The following is an 18,778-nucleotide window of genomic DNA, read 5'->3' on the forward strand; positions in this document are numbered from 1 at the left end:
TAGGTGGAACTCCGCTTTAAGTATTATTTAATATTTTAATATGTTCACTATTGGATATGACACAAAACTGGGAGATAGCGCTGCACCAAAATAGTGATTGGTATTGTTACACATACAGATGGGAGTGTGTTAGGGTGCTGGCAGCTGATTATTAGAGTAAGAATACATAGCAGCTCACAAGACATGCACGATAATTGATCCAGAAAGACTATATCTTATTTCTAAACAATTGTGAATATATCCGTTATCAAACAATAAATTAGCTAAATATATTTCCTGGAATTATATACACACACACACACACACATCTGAATACTGTTAATCCCTCTGCAGTATGTAAAAGACAAAATGACTGGTGGAGAGGAAGTGAAAATGTTAGAAGGCAACAATATTTTGTGTGGTGGAACACAGTTAAACTGTATATAGCAATGGCTTACATCATCTGCCATACGCCAACAACAAGCTTTCCACACACATCGGTGTGGATTTCCTTCCACTGGCTGCAACTCACCACCTGCAACAAAAATAATATGATAAAATTATAATAAAAAGGATAGCAAACTATGAAAAATACACAAAAAAAAAAAAAAAAGTACGAAGTGGAAGTTATGGAAAGATTAGGATAAAAAAAAAAAAAAAAATTAACCTCCTGTTATATTTGGATCATGATAAAGCTTCCATCCTTCCAGTGTTGCTGCTCGCCAGGACTGACCGCATCGCTTACACAAGCGCTGGGCCTAACAAGATCACAAAATACATTCATTAATGGGCTTACTCGCACTTAAATACACCTACAATTTAAAAAAAAAAAAAAAACACGTTATACTCACCTGCTCTGTGCAATGACACCGCACAGCGCAGCCCCATTGCTCCTCTCCTTAGGTCCCCTCATGGCCCTCCTGGCTCCTCCTCTTTGGCAAGTGCCCCCATAGTAAGCCGCCTTCTTTGGAGCCACCTTGTCTGCGTCTATTGAAACAGAAAGGATGGCTCTGCCCCACCCCCTGCCACAGATTTTGATTGACATCAGTTGGAGCCAATGACTCCAGCTGCTATCAAGGGAGAAAGCATAGAGAGACGCTGCTCTTGTGCACATCTCTGGTTTAAGATCAGGCTCACGTAAGTAGGGCAATAACCAAAGTACAAAAATTCAGCCTAGCGCTCACTCCGAAGGGGAAGACTGGCGTGCTGCTCTCCTCAGGCAGGGAACTCCAACATGGGTACATAGAAAAGAAAGGAAGAGGAGGCGCGAACACCTAGTGCATTACCCGTGGTCAATATTGCAAAATTTTTAATAAAAATGCCAAATGCATACTCACAGACGTAAAGATAAAATCATGTTACAAGAATCCACCATGTGTGAACTGGAACAAGTCCTTCAGTCAGGACCGCTAACGCGTTTCGGGGGTCAGGCCCCCTCCCTCAGAGCTGGTCTTACCACATGGCATGTGAGGAAGGGGGCCTGACCCCTGACCCCCGAAAACGCATTAGCGGTCCTGACTGAAGGACTTGTTCCAGTTCACACATGGTGGATTCTTGTAACATGATTTTATCTTTACGTCTGTGAGTATGCATTTGGCATTTTTATTAAAAATTTTGCAATATTGACCACGGGTAATGCACTAGGTGTTCGCGCCTCCTCTTCCTTTCTTTTCACGTAAGTAGGGGGCTGGATATACTTGCACAAAAACCTTCAGCCTTTACAACTACTTTAAGAAGATCATTTATGTACAAACATATCTCCAGACTGGAAAGCCTTGTAAACAAGATATATAATACTTCTTTTATTTCTATTGACACTATATCCTGGTCTGTAGGATTCCCTCATTGTGCCAAAATTTTTTTAAATCCAAATACCACAACTTATTTTTTTTTTTATTGCTTGTAATAAATTTACCACACACGTCTCATTGACATATTTAATGAAGCACACTGCTGCATTTATATAATTTAAAATTAAGACCACCATAATAGAGAATACATGAACATTTGCAAATACTAAGCAAATATTTCAAATTAACAGTTTCAAGCCAAAACATATTTGGACTACAACAGTTCTAGAGCTAAAGAAGGTAAATGCAGGAAAAAAGGGATCATCGGCACATCATACCTCATCGGTCATGCCAGCTCTGATCAATGTGAAGAGATATTTTAGAAGTCTGACGTCATCTTCACGATCCAGGTCATCCAGAGGAAGTTTTTGTCTAATGGGGGCATCGGGATCCTAAGAAAGTTAACAAAAACAACGTCATTCTGTTTACCATAATTTACATATCTATTTGTACATCAGTGGGGAACAAATTGCAGTACACCAAGTCTCATGTAACAAATTATCTATAGAACAGCCCATGTGACCTCTGTGCTACAAAATACCAGTCGGTGAATGGTAGGTTGGGTGACTGCAGGAAGCAACACGGAATGTTTTAATTTAAGTCTCTGATAAACTAAACAAATTGCTTGGAAAGGTCATTCATAAAATGAAAGTTGCATGGCCTAGATTGAAGTGAGACCACTACAGGACACAAGCAGAGGTATTAGACAGAGCAATTTTCGATAGGTATGACAGAAATGCTCTCTAAAAATACCGAAAGGATAAACTCTGATTTACAATAAAACTTTTGAAGTGTATTTTGTCCTAAAAAAATGCGTTTGAAAGACTTCTGCGCAAACACAGTGGGACATAAAATATTGCAACAATCGCCATTTTATTCTCTAGGGTCTCTGCTAAAAAAAAATAATAATAATAATTATAGTGGTATATGTTTGGGGGTTCTAACTAATTTTCTAGCAAAAAATACTGATTTTAACTTTCAAGCAACAAGTGTCAGAAAAAGGCTAAGGCCCCTTTCACACTTGGAGTCCGTCGGCAGACTAATTTCTCAGCGGGGGATCGATCTGCCGATCCTCTGATGAGCAGGCAGATGGCAGCTCTGTCTCTGCGCTGTGTGCGGAGACAGAGCTGTCAGGTCCCCGCTATTCTCTATGGGGGAAATTGGATGGGAACGGACCCCCTCTGTCCATTCTCATTCGATCCCATCTGCTGGACGTATGGAAAATAGGGTTTCCATCCGTCCATATTTGACAGACCGGATCGAAACGGATGTCAGCGGACATGTCCTCACCGACATCCGATGCCCCATAGAAATGCATGGGGCATCCGTTCAGATCCACCTGAAAAACTGACAGGCGGACCTGAATGGTCCGTGTGAAAGGGGCTTTAGTCTTAAAGAAGTTAATCTGCCCTCCTTTACAGACAGAAGTTCATTATTTTGATCTAAAAACAAAAGGATACATTTTAAAACATTGTGTTCACACTGGGGCGACCTGGTCGCCTGACAGGTCGCCTGGCATAGAGAAGCTGTGGACCCGTTCTAATAGGAGCGACACAAGTCGCTCCGACTTAGAAAAAGGGTCCGGAGCTTCTTTGGGGCGACCTGCATTGACTTCAATGTTATGAAGTTCGTGCCGGCCGCTCCGAAGGTCGCGGTGCGAGCAGCGCGCCCCGACCTGTGAGGTCGCCCCGGGAAGTCGGATCGCCCCAGTGTGAACGGGGCCTTATCCAGCAGCCTTAACAATGTTGATAAACATTTGCTGGAGTCTCTTTTTTTTTTTTTGACAGCTGTGAGGTAGCAGAGAACCGCTCAGTGAGAATCTGGGACATGTTGTTTTAAGATTGGGAGAGGGGGGGAAATCGAAATCACAATTTTTCTAAACGATTAATTGTGCAGCTCTACTCTGTATGTGGCCAGCCTATGTAAAAGTCTTACATGTGGTATCCTCATACTCAGGAGGAGTAGCAGAATGTATTTTTGGGGTGTAATTGCAAGTATGCATATGCTGTGTGTGAAAAATAACCTAATATGACAATTTTGTGTAAAAGAAATTCTTAAATTTTCCCAAGAATTTTGGGGAAAAAATTACAACTTAAAAAAACCCCACTATGACTCTTACTAAATACCTTGGATTGTCTACTTTCCAACAAGGGGTCATTTGGGGGGGGGGGGGGGGTATTTGTACTGGCTTGTTAATGTCTAAAAAAATGAGAGCCGTCAGTACATCAGGTGTGATCATTTTTCAATGATTGGCACCATAGCTTGTTCACACAGACTAAATAATATATGCTAATTTGGGCTATTTTTTTTACCAAAGATATGTAGCAGTATACATTTTGCCCAAATTTATAAAGAAATAGGACTTCTTGGCAAAATTTTATAATATAAAACTAAAAATAAAGTTTCTCCAAATTTTCGCTCTTTTTTCACTTAAATCTCAAAAAATAAAGACCAGCAGTGATTAAATAACTACCAAAAGAAAGTCTATTTGTGTGGTAAAAATATGATAAAAATGTTGTCTGGGTACAGTGTTGCATGACTGATTGTCATTCAAAGTGTGAGAGCACTGAAAGCTGAAAATTGGTCTGGGCAGGAAGAGGGTATAAGTGCCTTGTATTGAGGTGGTAAATTATATATTGTACAATGAGGTTTTTAATCCATGCGCATGTAAAGTGTTTCAATGGTTCTAAACCTCAACTCCACAACTTTACAATTTATACTTACCAGTTCAGAGACCAGGGGACGAGCACTGCCTAGTACTGAAATACTTCTTTTTTTCAATGAGGACAGAGTATTCTCCCTTAAATTAAAATAAAACAGAAATGTCATGGATAGCTCTGGCCTCAGTTCAGTTATTTTCTTATACAGAATGAGTCACCTGTGGGCCATTGTACCAATATGAATCTCCACACAAATGGTCAAAAAAAAAAAAAATGTTGGGTAGCAACAAAAGGTTCTTGGTGGTGCCTACATTTTAACAAAAATCCTACTTCCTAGTGCCTCCTAACTTCTTGGCAATGGAGAGAACAGGCATAAACTTTGTACCAGAGTGGCCTATTGCTAGACACTCTAGCGCAATGGGTATTGCCCAATCCTTTGGAACTCTTAGATTATTGGAAATTCTTCACAGTGTGATAGTGCTGGCAGAATTTTTTTTCTTTTAACTCTAATTACCCACCATTTATTTTCATTTTGAATGTTATTTCTCAATATGGGTTCAAATTACATGTACTGCTTTGATTCAGCAATAGTTACCCTGTAACTATGGTGTGAACTGGCCTTAAAAGAAGAAAGAGTTAAACACCTCTATATTTTTTAAGTTTATCTTTTTTTTCTCCTCTCCTGCTAAGATAAGGATTTTCTTTTTTTTTTTTGATTATGGGGATACTGTCAGTATTTGTCAAAACAATTCTCTACACTACCACTATGACACATTGATTAAGGACATTCTATTAGCTTGTGGAAGTTTAGCTTCACAACTCTGCTGGCCATTCCCTGTTAAAGTGTTTGTAAACCTTATATAGAAAAAAAAAAAAGCTGGTGCTGTCTTAAAAAAAGTGAACATGAGCTGTACTAATGCAATGTTATTTACTCCTTCCTATGTTGAATAATACCTGGTTGATCCTACCTGTGCCTTCCTTCCTGACCGCATACTTACCATCATATCTGCTGATCCATGACAACGTGGTCAGTCTTTTCTCATGCAGTCGACTGTGCAAAAACGCAGTGCAAAAACGCAGTGTGTCTGAATTCTGTGGAAAGCAACCCCCACATCCATCTGTCCTGCCTCTAGACGCTCCCCCCCCCCCCTCCGTCCATTCATGCTGCCTCCAGGCGCTCCCCCGTCCGTGCTGCCGCACGCTCCCCCTCACCATGCTGTCTCCAGGTGCGTGCCCCCCCACACCGTGCTGCCTCCAGAAGCACCCCTCCCAATGGATTTCTGGAGGGCATCCCTTTATAGAGGTGATGACCACAAGGAAAACCACCTGATGGGTAAGTACAGACAAGGCAATATCCGCGATAGGTTCAAAGTGCAGCTCCTGAAGAGGCAAGAGAACCAGACTGAGATCTCAAAAGGGTAGGGGCAAGAGGTTGGAGGGGCAAAAAAGGGAAAGATGCAAGCTATAAAAAGTCTACACACCCCTGTTAAAATGTCAGGTTTCTGTAAAAAATGACAAAGATTAATCATTTAACTTTCTCTACCTGTAATGTGACTTAAAAAATGTACAACTCAGTTGAACAACAAACGGAAATCTTTTAGGTGGAGGGATGTAAAAATGAAAAACTAAAATAATATTGTTGTATAAGTGTGAACAACCTCAAACTAATACTTTGTTGAAGCACCTTTTGGATTTTATTACAGCACTCAGTCTTTTGGGTATGAGTATCAGCATGGCACACCTTGACTTGCCAATATTTTCTCATTCTTTGTAAACACTCCAAATCTGTCAGATTGTGGGAGCATCTCCTGTGCACAGCCTTCTTCAGATCACCCCACAGATTTTCAAATCAGATTCAGGTCTGGGCTCTGGCTGGGCCATTCCAAAACTTTAACATTCTTCTGGTGAAGCCATTCCTTTGTTGATTTGGATGTATGCTTCGGGTCGTTTTCATGCTGAAAGATGAAGTTCCTCCTCATGTTCAGCTTTCTAGCCTGAAGGTTTTGTGCCAATATTGACTGGTATTTGAAACTGTTCATAATTCCCTCTACCGTGACTATGGCCCCTGTTCCAGCTGAAAAAAGGCCCAAAGCATGGTGAGACCACCACCATGCTTCACTGTGGGCATGGTGTTCTTTTGGTGATGTGCAATGTTTTTTTGTGCCAAACATATCTTTTGGAATTATGGCCAAAAAGTTCAACCTTGGTTTCATCAGATCATAACACCTTTTCGCACATGCTTTTGGAAGACTTCAGATGTGTTTTTGCAAAATTTAGCCCGGTTTGGATGTTTTACTTCATAAGAAAAGGTTTCCGTCTGCTACTCTACCCCATAGTCCAGACGATATGAAGAATTTGGGAGATTGTTGTCACACCTGCCACACAGCCAGTACTTGCCAGATTTTCCTGCAGCCCCCTCAATGTTGCAGTAGACCTCTTGGCAACCTCTGACCAGTTTTCTTCTCAACTTTTCATAAATTTTGGAGGGACACCCAGTTCTTGGTAATATCACCGTTGTGCCATATTTTCTCCACTTGATAACTGTTTTCACTGTGTTCCATGGTATATCTAATGCCTTGGAAATGCTTTTGTACCCTTCTCCTCTGACTGATACCTTTTGACAATGAGATCCCTCAGATGTTTTGGAAGCTCTCTGCAGACCATGGCTTTTGCTGTAGGATACAACTAAGAAAATGTCAGGAAAGACCTACTAGAACTTTATTTGGGGTTAATCAGAGGCACTTTAATTGATGGCAGGTGTGTACTGGCTCTTATTTAACATGTGTTTGAATACAATTACTTAATTCTGAACACAGCTACATCCCCAGTTATAGGAGGGTGTGCACACTTATGCAACCACATTATTTTAGTTTTTTAGTTTTACTCCCCCCTGCCAAACTTGATACCAGGAGCTGGATTAGGTCTGTGTATCATGTTCATCTGGGCCAATTCAGTGCTATGAGGGATCACCAAAATGCCTTCCTTACCACCTCTGTAGAGCAAAGGTATGGGAAGACATAGATCAGGTTGAACTGATCCCACGCTGTCACCAGAGTATCCACTGAGGGTCCATTGTGACAAACCTGTACAAGTTTGTTGCGGAGTTTGGACCCCAGGAGGTCCACATCTGGTGTTCCCCACCTGTAGCAAAGGGCTTGAAAAACCTTTGGATGGCAAGCCTATTAAGCCAGAACTAGACGCTGACAGCTGAGAGTCTGCCCACCAATTTTCCACACCTGGAATGTGGACAGCAAACAGGATTGGAAAGTGAAGTTCTGCTCAAGAAAGAATCAAGTCTGCTTCCCTTAGAGTGGAACAACAGAGTTCCAGAGAGCTGACTGGAAGGTGACCAAGTCGCATGCATCAAAGTGTTCAGGACTGCTTCCCAACCCCACCCACATCCATCCTTACAACCGACCACAATTGTGGAGGAAAGGGTTTCCCAAAAGGTAGCATAAGGACTGAGCCCGTTTGTCTCACATCGCAAGAATGTTGGAGTTGTAATGGAGTGAAACTGGGTATAATACACCTCAAAAAAAAGGCTACGATGAGATCCCTATACATGCACCAACAGAGGGTTTCCTGGCATATCAGTGGCCTCAAGGCAGAGAGGTTCTTGGCAAATTTGTGTCCAGCATCAATCTGCTAAATGGGTCCTGTGAGGACTTTTGTGGGCTGGGGAATATGCAGATAGGCATCCCGGATGCCTACTGAGGCCAGAAAATGCCCAGAAGGGGAAACCATTCTTTAAAAATTCAGTATAGGCCAAACTCCTCCATTTGGTTTAAGATCCGTGAAGAGTTTTGAGTAGAATCTTTAAAGCATTCTCCTGGTGGTACAGGGGTATGACTCTCTGACTCAAAAGCTGTTAATCCACCTGCTGTAGCAAGGAAGGAGATAATTTGGGGAGCATGAAGAGGGGAGGAAGAAAAGTGTGAAACTACAGTTTTTAGCCCATGGAAACAAATTGGACCTAGGTGTTCAAGATGTTCTGGGACAAAAAAAAAAAAAGCAAAGACCAGGAGACGTTCTTCTGCTTTGAGAAGAGGCGGTGCCGCATCACTGTGCAGAGGCCTTGAATGCAGTTCTGGCTTGTTTAAAAGGCAAGGTCTTCTTCCAAAAGTATGTTTCTGTCTTGGACTTCGCTTTCCCAACATCAGTGGTAGTATCCCTAATGGTAGAGGAATTAGACCTTTTCTTCTGGGGAGGAGAATATGCTTGCTTTCCCGTGTCCTCCTAAATGTACTTATCCAAGGAAGGACGAAACAGACATTTGTCTTCAAAGGGTAAATGGTCAAGGCATTTCTTGCAGGGGAGTTCAGCTTACCAGCAATTACCTGGGAATCCTGCACATGTGTACAGAGAGAAGGCTCATCCTAGAAATTTGCCAAAAAGTGTGTACACAAAGTCATTCCCAGAGCTGTGTACAATAGAAGTTCCATGTGACTATGGGCAGAGGAATCCTTAAAAGGCTAAGCTAACCTTTAAGAAAAAATAATCAACGCATGTGTTTTTCCAGGTGAAAAAAAAAGTGTATTTACTTATTTATTTTTCACACAGGTGCCTGTAAAATCTCAGTATCCCACAATTAATAACATGGATCAAAGGTGCAATGGCAGGCTTCTGGGCACTCTTTCTACAGCTCTCTGCCCATACCCCTGTATAAACTTCGTTACTAAGCTTCAGGAAGTGTCTGAACCAAGAGGGCACTGATCAGCACAGTCGTAGTCCATTAAGGACTACAAGTCCACCATCTTCCACATTGATTTTAAAAAGGGACAGTGGCTGCGGGGGAGAGGAATCCTCACCTGCTGTCATGGGGTGGGGTAGGGGTTTGTGGGTTGAGGAGCTTAGCAATATGTTACGTCACAACCTAAATACAGGTATAACATGCTGCCAACAGTGGAGAGTTGTCCTTTAAAGTGGAATTGCAGGCTTGACCCATACTCTGATAAAAAAAAAAAAAACCCTTTCTTTCTCCCCCACTAACACCTATGTTTACTAAGCTATGTAAGAAAGAGCTGTATACCAACTTATTTTCAGTCCTTTCCGAGTGAGAGCCGACAACGGATGGGCCATTGAAGCATTTGGGCGTCATGGCTTCAAGCTTTACTAGCTGTTGTCGGAGCGCGTTCTCCCCCCTGCAGCAACGCTGGCTGAAACATGGGATACAGATCTTTCACACATATGTTATTAAGCATAGGTGTTAGGAGGGGGCAGGGGACAGTTTTAAAAGTAAACAGGGCTAGGACTGGAATTCCACTCTGCCGAAGATTTCACTGATCAGGAAGCTGCATAAAAAGCCTCAGTAGCTATGGTGCAGCTGGAAGAAATCATCTAGTGTGTGAGATAGAAAGAGAAAAAAAAAACTATGCAAGAAAGTATGCTTTTTTTTTCAGTAGAGAGAAGAAATCAATCACCTAAGGACACTTGTGTCATAATGATTTTAAGAAAGCCTGAGTCTAGTATGATCAGTTCAATTTGCAACAATTCGGGCTGTTGCTAAGGACAAGGTTGAAACACAGTTGCTTATCAACAAAAAAATGTTAGCATTAATCAGAGTCTGTTTTATGACCCAAGTGACAGTTTTAGCATTGTGTGAGCATGCAGCAAAAAAGCAAATGCCCACCTATTTTCTCTGTTGAAACACAATTATTTAGCCATGAAATTCAACCTCAACTGTTGCAGAATTTGCAGCAGAAGTGCCAAGGGGAACTTTTTAAAAATCTGCACATGTATTTCAGTTCAAAAAAATGCATAAAGAAAATGTGCAACAGTTTAGCTACCACAAACAGTAAGACAGTTTTGATAAATGTCCCTCAGCAAGTTTTCTTTGCACAGAAGGAACACAAATATTTAACTTTCATGTAACACTCGATAAAATCAGTCAGTCAGTCATACTGTGTTTGACTGTGACTAAAACACTGAGAATATTACATTCAAGTAACATACTGAAACACTTAATACATAAACTTGTGTGTACATACCAGTATACTGCTTTAGCATAATACTCAATATTTTCAGAGAAGTCCCCAACATCTTCTTTAGCTATACTTTCTAGCCAGTCCACTACCAACTGAAAACAGAAAATACCATTAGAATTTCTGAAATGTCATATTTCTATAAATAAAGATGAAGGTTGCTACATGCATTTACAGACAAAGAATTAATCTGCATGTAGGTTTCAGGCATCCAGATTATGTTGGTACACCAGCAGGAAGCATCCATGCTGACCCTACTTCATACTCACCCTGTTTGTGATCATTACACAATAGTTTGTACCACCTAAGAAGGCAGAGTGCCAAAACAATAGCTTTTAGCACCAAGGGCTGTAACTACTTTTAGCCCTCCAATCTTTTTAATCAGATAATTTTTATTGAAAACTTTTTTTGTCACAAACAATACAAAACAAAACCAGACAGAAACCAAAAGAAACAAAGAAAACCAGCTCACATCTCGAGAGAAGTCATCACATGCGTACAGTAGATAATAATACCAGGGTACAGGGGGGAGGATATCCATCGGCATAGCATGAGTCTACAAGGCAATCCGAATCATTAACGGCACAGAAGAAATGTACTCATCTAATCATGGTAAGCAGCAAACCCACCCCATCCCCCAAATCCAACTGGTAATGTCAACTCAAGCAGTAAAGGATATAATAGGTGAATCCCAACAAAATAACCAGTAAGATTGAAGACTTCCCACAAATATAGGTATCCACTACCCAGTGTTCAATGATCAGTGCCCCCCTGCAGGCCTTCTGGGTCTCAAAAGCACCGTTTCCAATACCTTACGTGGAGGAGATAACACCACCCAGGAATCGGTTGGTGACCAAATGAGTGGGAGCCAGACCAGGAACGTCCAGCCACGGCCCCCATATACGGTCAAATTTCAAAGCATTTCCCCTGTGTTTGTAAGTGAGATGTTCCCTGTTCAGAAGCACCCTGACCTCCTCGATCCAGTCAGCATGAGACGGCGCTACAGCGGAAATCCACCGCCACGCTATCAGCTTTCTGGCCAGAAAGAGAAGCCTGAGTACCGCAGCATGAACCTCAGGTTGATAGAGCTCTTCGTCCAGCCAACCCAAAATACACAACTTCGGCTCCACAGGTAGTGTCAATTTCCATAGTGAGTTAATGGTCCTCACCACCGCATGCCAATACCGGTGCAACTTCGGGCACCGCTACAGTATGTGCAGTAGGGTCCCCGTGTGAGCCTGACATCTAGGACAGAGGGGAGAGTCTATTCTCTGCCAGCTGTACAGCCGTTGAGGGGTCCTGTACGTCCGGTGGAGAATAAACAGTTGCGTAAGTCTTTGCGAGGAAGACAGGGACACCCTAGGTACGTTCTCTAAAATACCCGTCCATTCCTCTGAGGAGATGGGACCTATATCCGCAGCCCAGGCGTCTCTACACTTAAAAGACATGGCTTTCGAAATGTGCTCCATAAAGGCCGAGTACAGGGATGAGATCTGCCCCTTCTTAATGCTAGTGGTCACCAGGTCAGTAAGTATAACCGGGCGGCATAGACCCCATGGGGAGATCCGGAACTGAGAGCTGATGGCATGGCGCAACTTCAAGTATTGAAAGAAAAGGGAATTGGGCAACCCAAACTCAGCACGGAGAGATTGGAAATCTCTCAATTCGTCCCCCCGATACAACTGCGAAATATATTTCACTCCGTAGGCACCCCAGGTCAAGGAGAGCCGGAGCTTATCCAGTTCGGGATAGTGAGCGTTGTTTAGAATACGTGAGTACCTCGAGTAGCCACTGTAGCCAAAGTGACTCCTGGCCCTGTGCCAGACCTTATCTAGCAACTTGAGGGTGGGACAGCCCGGAAGAAGCCCCAGGGTGCCCGCCTCCAGGGATTCAACCAGAGAGTCCCCCCGCCAGGTGTGCCGCCAGGACACGCCTGACAGAGTCAGAGTCGTCATCCTGCAGCCATCCCGTAAAGTGCTGCAGTTGGGATGACAGAAAGTAGTAGTAGGGGTTTGGTACCGCCAATCCACCACTCTCCTTGGACTCGTGCAACGTCTCTAGAAGAATTCTGGGAGACAACTTCCTCCAAATCAGAGCACGGTATATCGTGTTGAACTTTTTAAAGATATGAATAGGGATCCACACCGGGGAGTTGTGCAGCACATACAACAACTGCGGGTTCCAGATCATTTTGATCAGGTTACATCTGCCAACCACAGACAGAGGCAACCTAATCCAGCTAGCCATTTTGTCCCTGAACCTATGCAGTAACGGCAGAACATTAAGCTTAACATAACGCCCCAGATCAGGATGGACAACCACTCCCAAATAGCGGAACTGGTCCACCACCAAGATCTGCGACACCTCAGGGGGCAGTGTAGCCTCAAGGGGATCCAACGGGAGCAGAACAGACTTATCCCAGTTGATCTGGAAACCAGAGAAGGAGCCGAATCTGCGAATCAAGTGCATCAAGGCGACCAGGTAGCCCGAAGTGTCCCCCAAAAATAATAACGCGTCATCCGCATATAAGGCAATTTTGTCCTCCCCCTCACCTCTCCTAAAACCTATAATATTCGAATCAGCCCTGATAGCCGCTGCCAGGGGTTCCACGGCTAAGGCAAAGAGCAGGGGCGACAGCGGGCACCCCTGTCTAGTGCCCCTGTGGAGCAGAAACGAGCGGGAAATTGAACTGTTAATCCGCAAACAGGCCGTGGGCGCCCCATATAGAATCTTAATCCAGCGTATGAAGGAGGGACCAAAGCCAAAGCTCTCGAGGGCCATCCACAGATACTGCCACTCCACACTATCAAAAGCTTTAGCAGCATCGAGGGACAGTATCACTCTGTGTCCACAATTATCTGGGGGCAATTGCATATTGAGGTACAGTCTACGTATATTGGCAGCAGTGGAGCGACCTGGTATTAACCCAGATTGATCCCAGTGAACCAATTTAGCAATCACTTTAGACAACCTGTTAGCCAGAACCTTCGCTAGCAGCTTCAGATCGGTGGGTAGCAGGGAAATCGGTCTGTAAGATTCAGGTCGAATCGGATCCTTCCCTGGCTTCAAAATGACCACTACTACCGCGTCATACATGGATCTCGGGAGTTCCCCCACCTCGAAAGCAGCCAGGAGAGCAGTAAGTAGTTCAGGAAGTAGGATTCCACCAAAGGCCTTATACAGCTTAATGGGGAGACCATCAGTACCCGGCGCCTTGGAGTTGGGGAATGAAGCCATGGCAGCCTGGAGCTCCTCCAATTTAATGGGGGAGTCCAGCACAGCCCGGTCCCCTCCGGAAACCTGCGGCAAGTGAAGCCCCTGCAAGAATAGTCTGAGGTCCCCCGGGGCATAAGAGACCTTGGAGGAGTACAGATACTCATAAAAAGCCCCGAATCCCTGTAAAATAGAAGCTGTATCAGACGCCACCCGACCCGAGGGAAGGGCCAGCCGATGAATAATAGACGGGGGGTTCCGGGCTCTGGAGATGACAGCGAGCATGTGGCCCGTCTTTTCCCCCTCCTCAAAGTGTGCCTGAGAGGCAAAAAAGCGTTTATGGTCCGCCTGCTGGTGTTGAACAGAGCGGAAGAAACGCTGCGCATCCAACCATCTGGCCTCCAAATCAGGCGTGGGGGAGTGTAGAAACTCCTGTTCAGCGCGGAGCACAGCATCACTGGCATCGTGCGCCCAACGTCTGCTCCTAGACTTGATGGCGGACACCTTCCTAATACACAAACCTCGCAAAAAAGCTTTCATAGTATCCCACACCACACCCGGAGCTGCAGAGTGCCTGTTGTCGATAAAAAATTATTTAATTGCTCTGAGAGGGAGGTCAGGTCCGGGAACAATTGGAGCCAGAAGGGATTCAATTTCCAGTGCATCGGTAGCTTAGGGCCCGGAAATGTAAGGCAAACTTTTAACGGGGAGTGGTCAGAGAGACCCCTGGCAAGGTATTCCACCTCAGGTGTAAGGGACTGCAGCGAGTCAGACCCAAAGGCTATATCAATTTGGGACAGCGTGGAGTGGGTCAGGGAGTGGCAGGAAAACCCGGCCTCAAGGGGATGTTTACAGCGCCAAAGGTCCTCAAGACCCAGTTCACCCATGAACTTGGCAAAGGGAGTGGGCATCCTGGGTCCTCCAGGACAAAATCTTTTATGCAAATCCAGGGACGGGTCAAGGATATTGTTAAAATCCCCCAGCACCAAAATTGGGACCTGGGGGTGTTTACCAATGAACCGAGACAGGCACCCTAGCACCTCAAAAGAAAATGAGGGGGGGGGGGGGGGGGAACATACACATTTGCAATAATACATTTAAAGACATCCCACAACCCAACCAGAAAAATAAAATCTACCCTGCGAGTATCAGGGAGTCCAGCGATTCAAATTTAGCAGTAGCAGCGATTAAAATAGAAACGACCCGGGAGTATTGACTATGAAAAGAGTGGAACTGAACCGGAAACCCCCGCGAGCGGAGGCTCCCGACCGAGTCCGCAGTGAGGTGGGTCTCCTGTAGACACACCAAGGTGGGTCCATGGAGCAACAGGAAAGACATCACTGCTGTGCGTTTACGAGAGTCACCTAGTCCCCGCACATTCCAGGAGAGCAGCGAACCGTCAACGATAGCCATGTGGACAGATCAAACAGATAGGGAGGCAGGTCAGTCTGCCCAGGGGTATGAACATCAGAGCGCCAGTGGATGGCCAGGGCGGCAGTAGAAACAGAAGCAATAATGTGATGGGGAGTACAACAACCCAATCCTGAGAAGTCGAATAAGCACAGTGAGCGTGAAGGAGGGATCCACCAATGAAATGAGCTGAGAAAAAAACAAAAAACAAAAAAGGGACAAAACAGAACACAGAACAGGAGATGGCGGGCAGCAAACAAGGCCACGGCCATCTAAGCCCCGCAGGGAACAGTTTGTTGGCCCCAGTGGGGCGTGGGGGTAGGTAGTGAGGGCCCGAACTCGGTCAAACACTGAGACCTGTAAATGAATGTCCACAGGTCCCACAACATGTAAAAGCAAGTGAATCATAGTGCCGCAAACAGGTAATGAAACCAAAGCCAGGCAGCACTATATCCAGCTAGGGAAAGAAAAAACAGCTAGGCTCCTGTTGAGGGGCATAGAGAGCCCACCCGCATAAGTAAGGAGATTCAGGGCAAGAAGTTCATCTCTCCGCAGCAGCTCTCAGCTGACCCTCCTGTCGATCCAGCCAGTTAGTCGCCATGTTGGGGTTGTCAAAGAAGTGCACGGTACCATTAGCCACCACCCGTAGTTTGGCAGGGTAAAGCATAGAATACACAAGAGGGATAGCCCGCAGGCGTTTCTTGACATCCAGGAATTTGGCACTATGTCGTTGTAGGGCAGCAGAGAAATCAGGGTATATGGAGACTCTCGCACCTTGTATTTCCAGTCTAGGTTGCTGTCTAGCCAGTCTCAGTATGGTGTCTCTGTCCTTATAGTGCAGCAGCTTTAACAGGAAGGGGCGATCCGGGCCACCGGGTGGAGGAGCACGGAACGGCACTCTGTGCGCCCTTTCCACAGAGAAAAAGAGGGACAAATTGTCTTTACCAAAAGCTATCGGTTAGCCATTGTTCAATGAATGTTACCGGGTCTTTCCCTTCCGCCTTCTCAGGAATGCCACATAACCTCAGGTTACTGCGGCGCAGGCGATTCTCCATATCCTCAAGTTTGTTCCAGGCTTCGGTAACCCCCGCCATGTTCCTCCGGACATCCTGGGCCAGAGGGCCAAGATCGTCCTCCACCGCACTAACTCGGCCCTCCAGCGCCGTGGCCCTCTCCCTGATCTTCTGCATGTCTTGCCGAATGTGCAGCAGCGCCTCCTTCATACTTTTAACTTCAGCTGACAGCACCGTTATGGAGGCACCATAGGTGTGGACCTCTGCCAGAACATCATGCAGGGTAGGTTCCGAAGCATCTCCGGTATCCACCCCGTTCGCCCCCCCCCCCCCCCCCCCTGCTCCAGAGGGAAACTCACTGCGGTCCCCGGCGGTGTTGCGGCCTGGTGAACTGGCGGCGGTGAGGGGGCCTGGGTGGGAGGCGAATGTCCAGCCTGAGGGCTGCAGGCAGCTGTAGAGGAGGCGGTGGCTTGCCTGCGGGCAGCCGGATCATGGGCGAACTGCCCCAGCTTGGAGAGTGCCGAGGGCTGCTTGTCCTTCCCCGTCCTCTGAGGCAGCGGAGCACCGCCATTTTGGGCCTGCTTGGCCGCGTGCGACCCGTCCTTATTAGCCATGACGACTGGAGAGGTCCGGAGCCCTGGGATCGGTACCAGAGGTAGGCAGAGCCTGGAGCGAAGTAATCGGGCAATTGTTGTGGAGATAGCGGGCAGCTATTCAGGATTGTTTAGCAAAGGATAGCGGAGCCGAGGCAACACACGTCTGCCTACATGAACGGTTCAGCCACGCCCCAGCCCTCCAATCTTTAATGACAAAGTAGGTTCTCTGGGAAGGGGTGTCAGGGAGTCGAGTGCCAAGAGAGACAAATTGCTTCCCAATGTCTACAGCCATTGAGGTCAGCGAGAGCTTGTTTTAAAGCTCTTCTACGGTTTAAGAATATTTAAATGTTCAGAGCCTAGCTACTTTCACTTCAAGGTGCAGGTTCCTGGACAATCATTACCTGGAGCAAGCTTCTGTTTGTAAAAGGTCTAATGTCATCTATCCTTGCAAGTCAGTATGAAAAAGGTAACAAGCCCAAAGCCTACATCTTAAAACAAAAACAATAATGGCACGCCGCACTCTCTATTCCTACATGTTCCCTTTAAAAACAAAGAACACAGCCTCTATAAGCAGGCAAACTATCTACTACGGTGGGATTCAGTCTAAGTAATTTTATTCATTCAGTTCAGTACAGGGCAAAATTTTGGTCCCTGGGGACCTGTACAAAACCTTGAGAAACAACAGCAAAAGGTTCCCAACAAACAATGCAGCTGTACCAACAAAGTTCTATTTACTAAAAGGCTATAGTATGCAACCTTCTTGATGTCTCTTTATTCAAGTATTACCTTACCTGGCTCTGACGAACAAGTGAATCTCGCTCAAACAGTTTATCCATTATCATCTTTTCACTGGCATTAGGTGCCTGTACACGAGAGAGGAATAATTGCAAGCACAATTAAAAGAATCCCAAACACAAAACATGAAAAATTATATCAGGCTACCCATAAATCACTGCAAAAAAAAAAAAAAAAGAAACCTACAGAACAAGATTTTTTTACCCTTAGGAGTACAACTGTACAAGATTTATATCACTAACGTCAGACAGCAGAGATTTAAAAATGTGAAATATAGACAACTTACTGCAATATCAAACATATTTTCATCCTCTGTTGCACACTGTATCCGATCTCTGGAAAGCACAAATTCAGAAATTCATTTTTTATCTATAAACCAGTTTAAATTCAGACAAAATAGTATCGGTTGCAAGGTGAAAGAATCGTGCACCCATTTTCATTGTGTGTGGCGGTTGCATACTTATTCAAATTCTGTGGCTTCTTATATCAGTCAGGGTCTCTAGTTACAAATGATCTCCTTCAGTATACACAGTTGCACCCAACTGCAGCAGCCACTCCATAAATTAAGACCAGTGTATAACTAAGGAGAGTACATGGGGAGAGAGTGATACATTCATAACAGAAGGAAGCAAATACACAAACTAAAGCCTTGCAAACACGATCAGATTATCGGATGAATTTTTGTCTGTTTTTTGTTGCATGCAAGTCTCATATCAAAAAGTGAAGAGGTTAGTTTGAGACGAAAATTCTCGTACGACAAAACTCAACTTCAGAAGTGATGTAATGTGTTGAATTTTGTATGTATTATTTCGTTTCCGAGCATGTGCAGTCTTGCTCTTACAATTTTTTTCTGACAAAAACTGTACTAAATAAAAAGCTAACGATCCGCAAATTGGCAGATTGTTCAGACTAAATTTTACTTCCGATACAGTGCCTTGCAAAAGTTTTCATACACCTTGAACTGCTTTTCCTGTTTCACTGCATTGAAACCTGGTAATAAAATGGATCTTTTGGGGCTTTGTAGCATGTAAGCAGGGCGTAATGGAAGGGTGGACAGAAAATAAAAAAGACAATGCTTAAAAGAAAAAAAATACACTTCTGGGGTTTACCAAACAGCATGTGGCAGACTCCCCAAACATAGAAGAAAGTTCTCTGGTCTGATGAGACTAAATCTGAGGTGTTTTTTTTTTAGCTATCATGGGAAACTATGTGTGGTGCAAACCCAACATTTCCCCATTGACCTGAGGTGATCATCCCCACAGTTAAGCAGAGTGGTGGCTG

General features: G+C 44.6%; 1 protein-coding gene across 1 annotated transcript in view; it reads right to left on the reverse strand.

Moving 5' to 3' along the window:
- The window catches only part of NUP107 (nucleoporin 107), a 116,117-nt gene that overhangs the window by 68,643 nt on the left and 28,696 nt on the right, over positions 1-18,778 (reverse strand). The window contains exons 8-14 of the mRNA XM_082252760.1: positions 17,784-17,832; positions 17,494-17,565; positions 10,477-10,565; positions 4,554-4,629; positions 2,108-2,221; positions 647-737; positions 438-514 (exon numbers count right to left, since the gene is read on the reverse strand). Of these exons, the coding sequence (XP_082108886.1) occupies positions 438-514; positions 647-737; positions 2,108-2,221; positions 4,554-4,629; positions 10,477-10,565; positions 17,494-17,565; positions 17,784-17,832 (568 nt within the window). The remainder of the gene's footprint in view (positions 1-437; positions 515-646; positions 738-2,107; positions 2,222-4,553; positions 4,630-10,476; positions 10,566-17,493; positions 17,566-17,783; positions 17,833-18,778) is intronic.

Source organism: Pelophylax lessonae, assembly GCF_965119305.1.
Source record: "Pelophylax lessonae genome assembly, chromosome: 4".
NCBI lineage: Eukaryota > Metazoa > Chordata > Amphibia > Anura > Ranidae > Pelophylax > Pelophylax lessonae.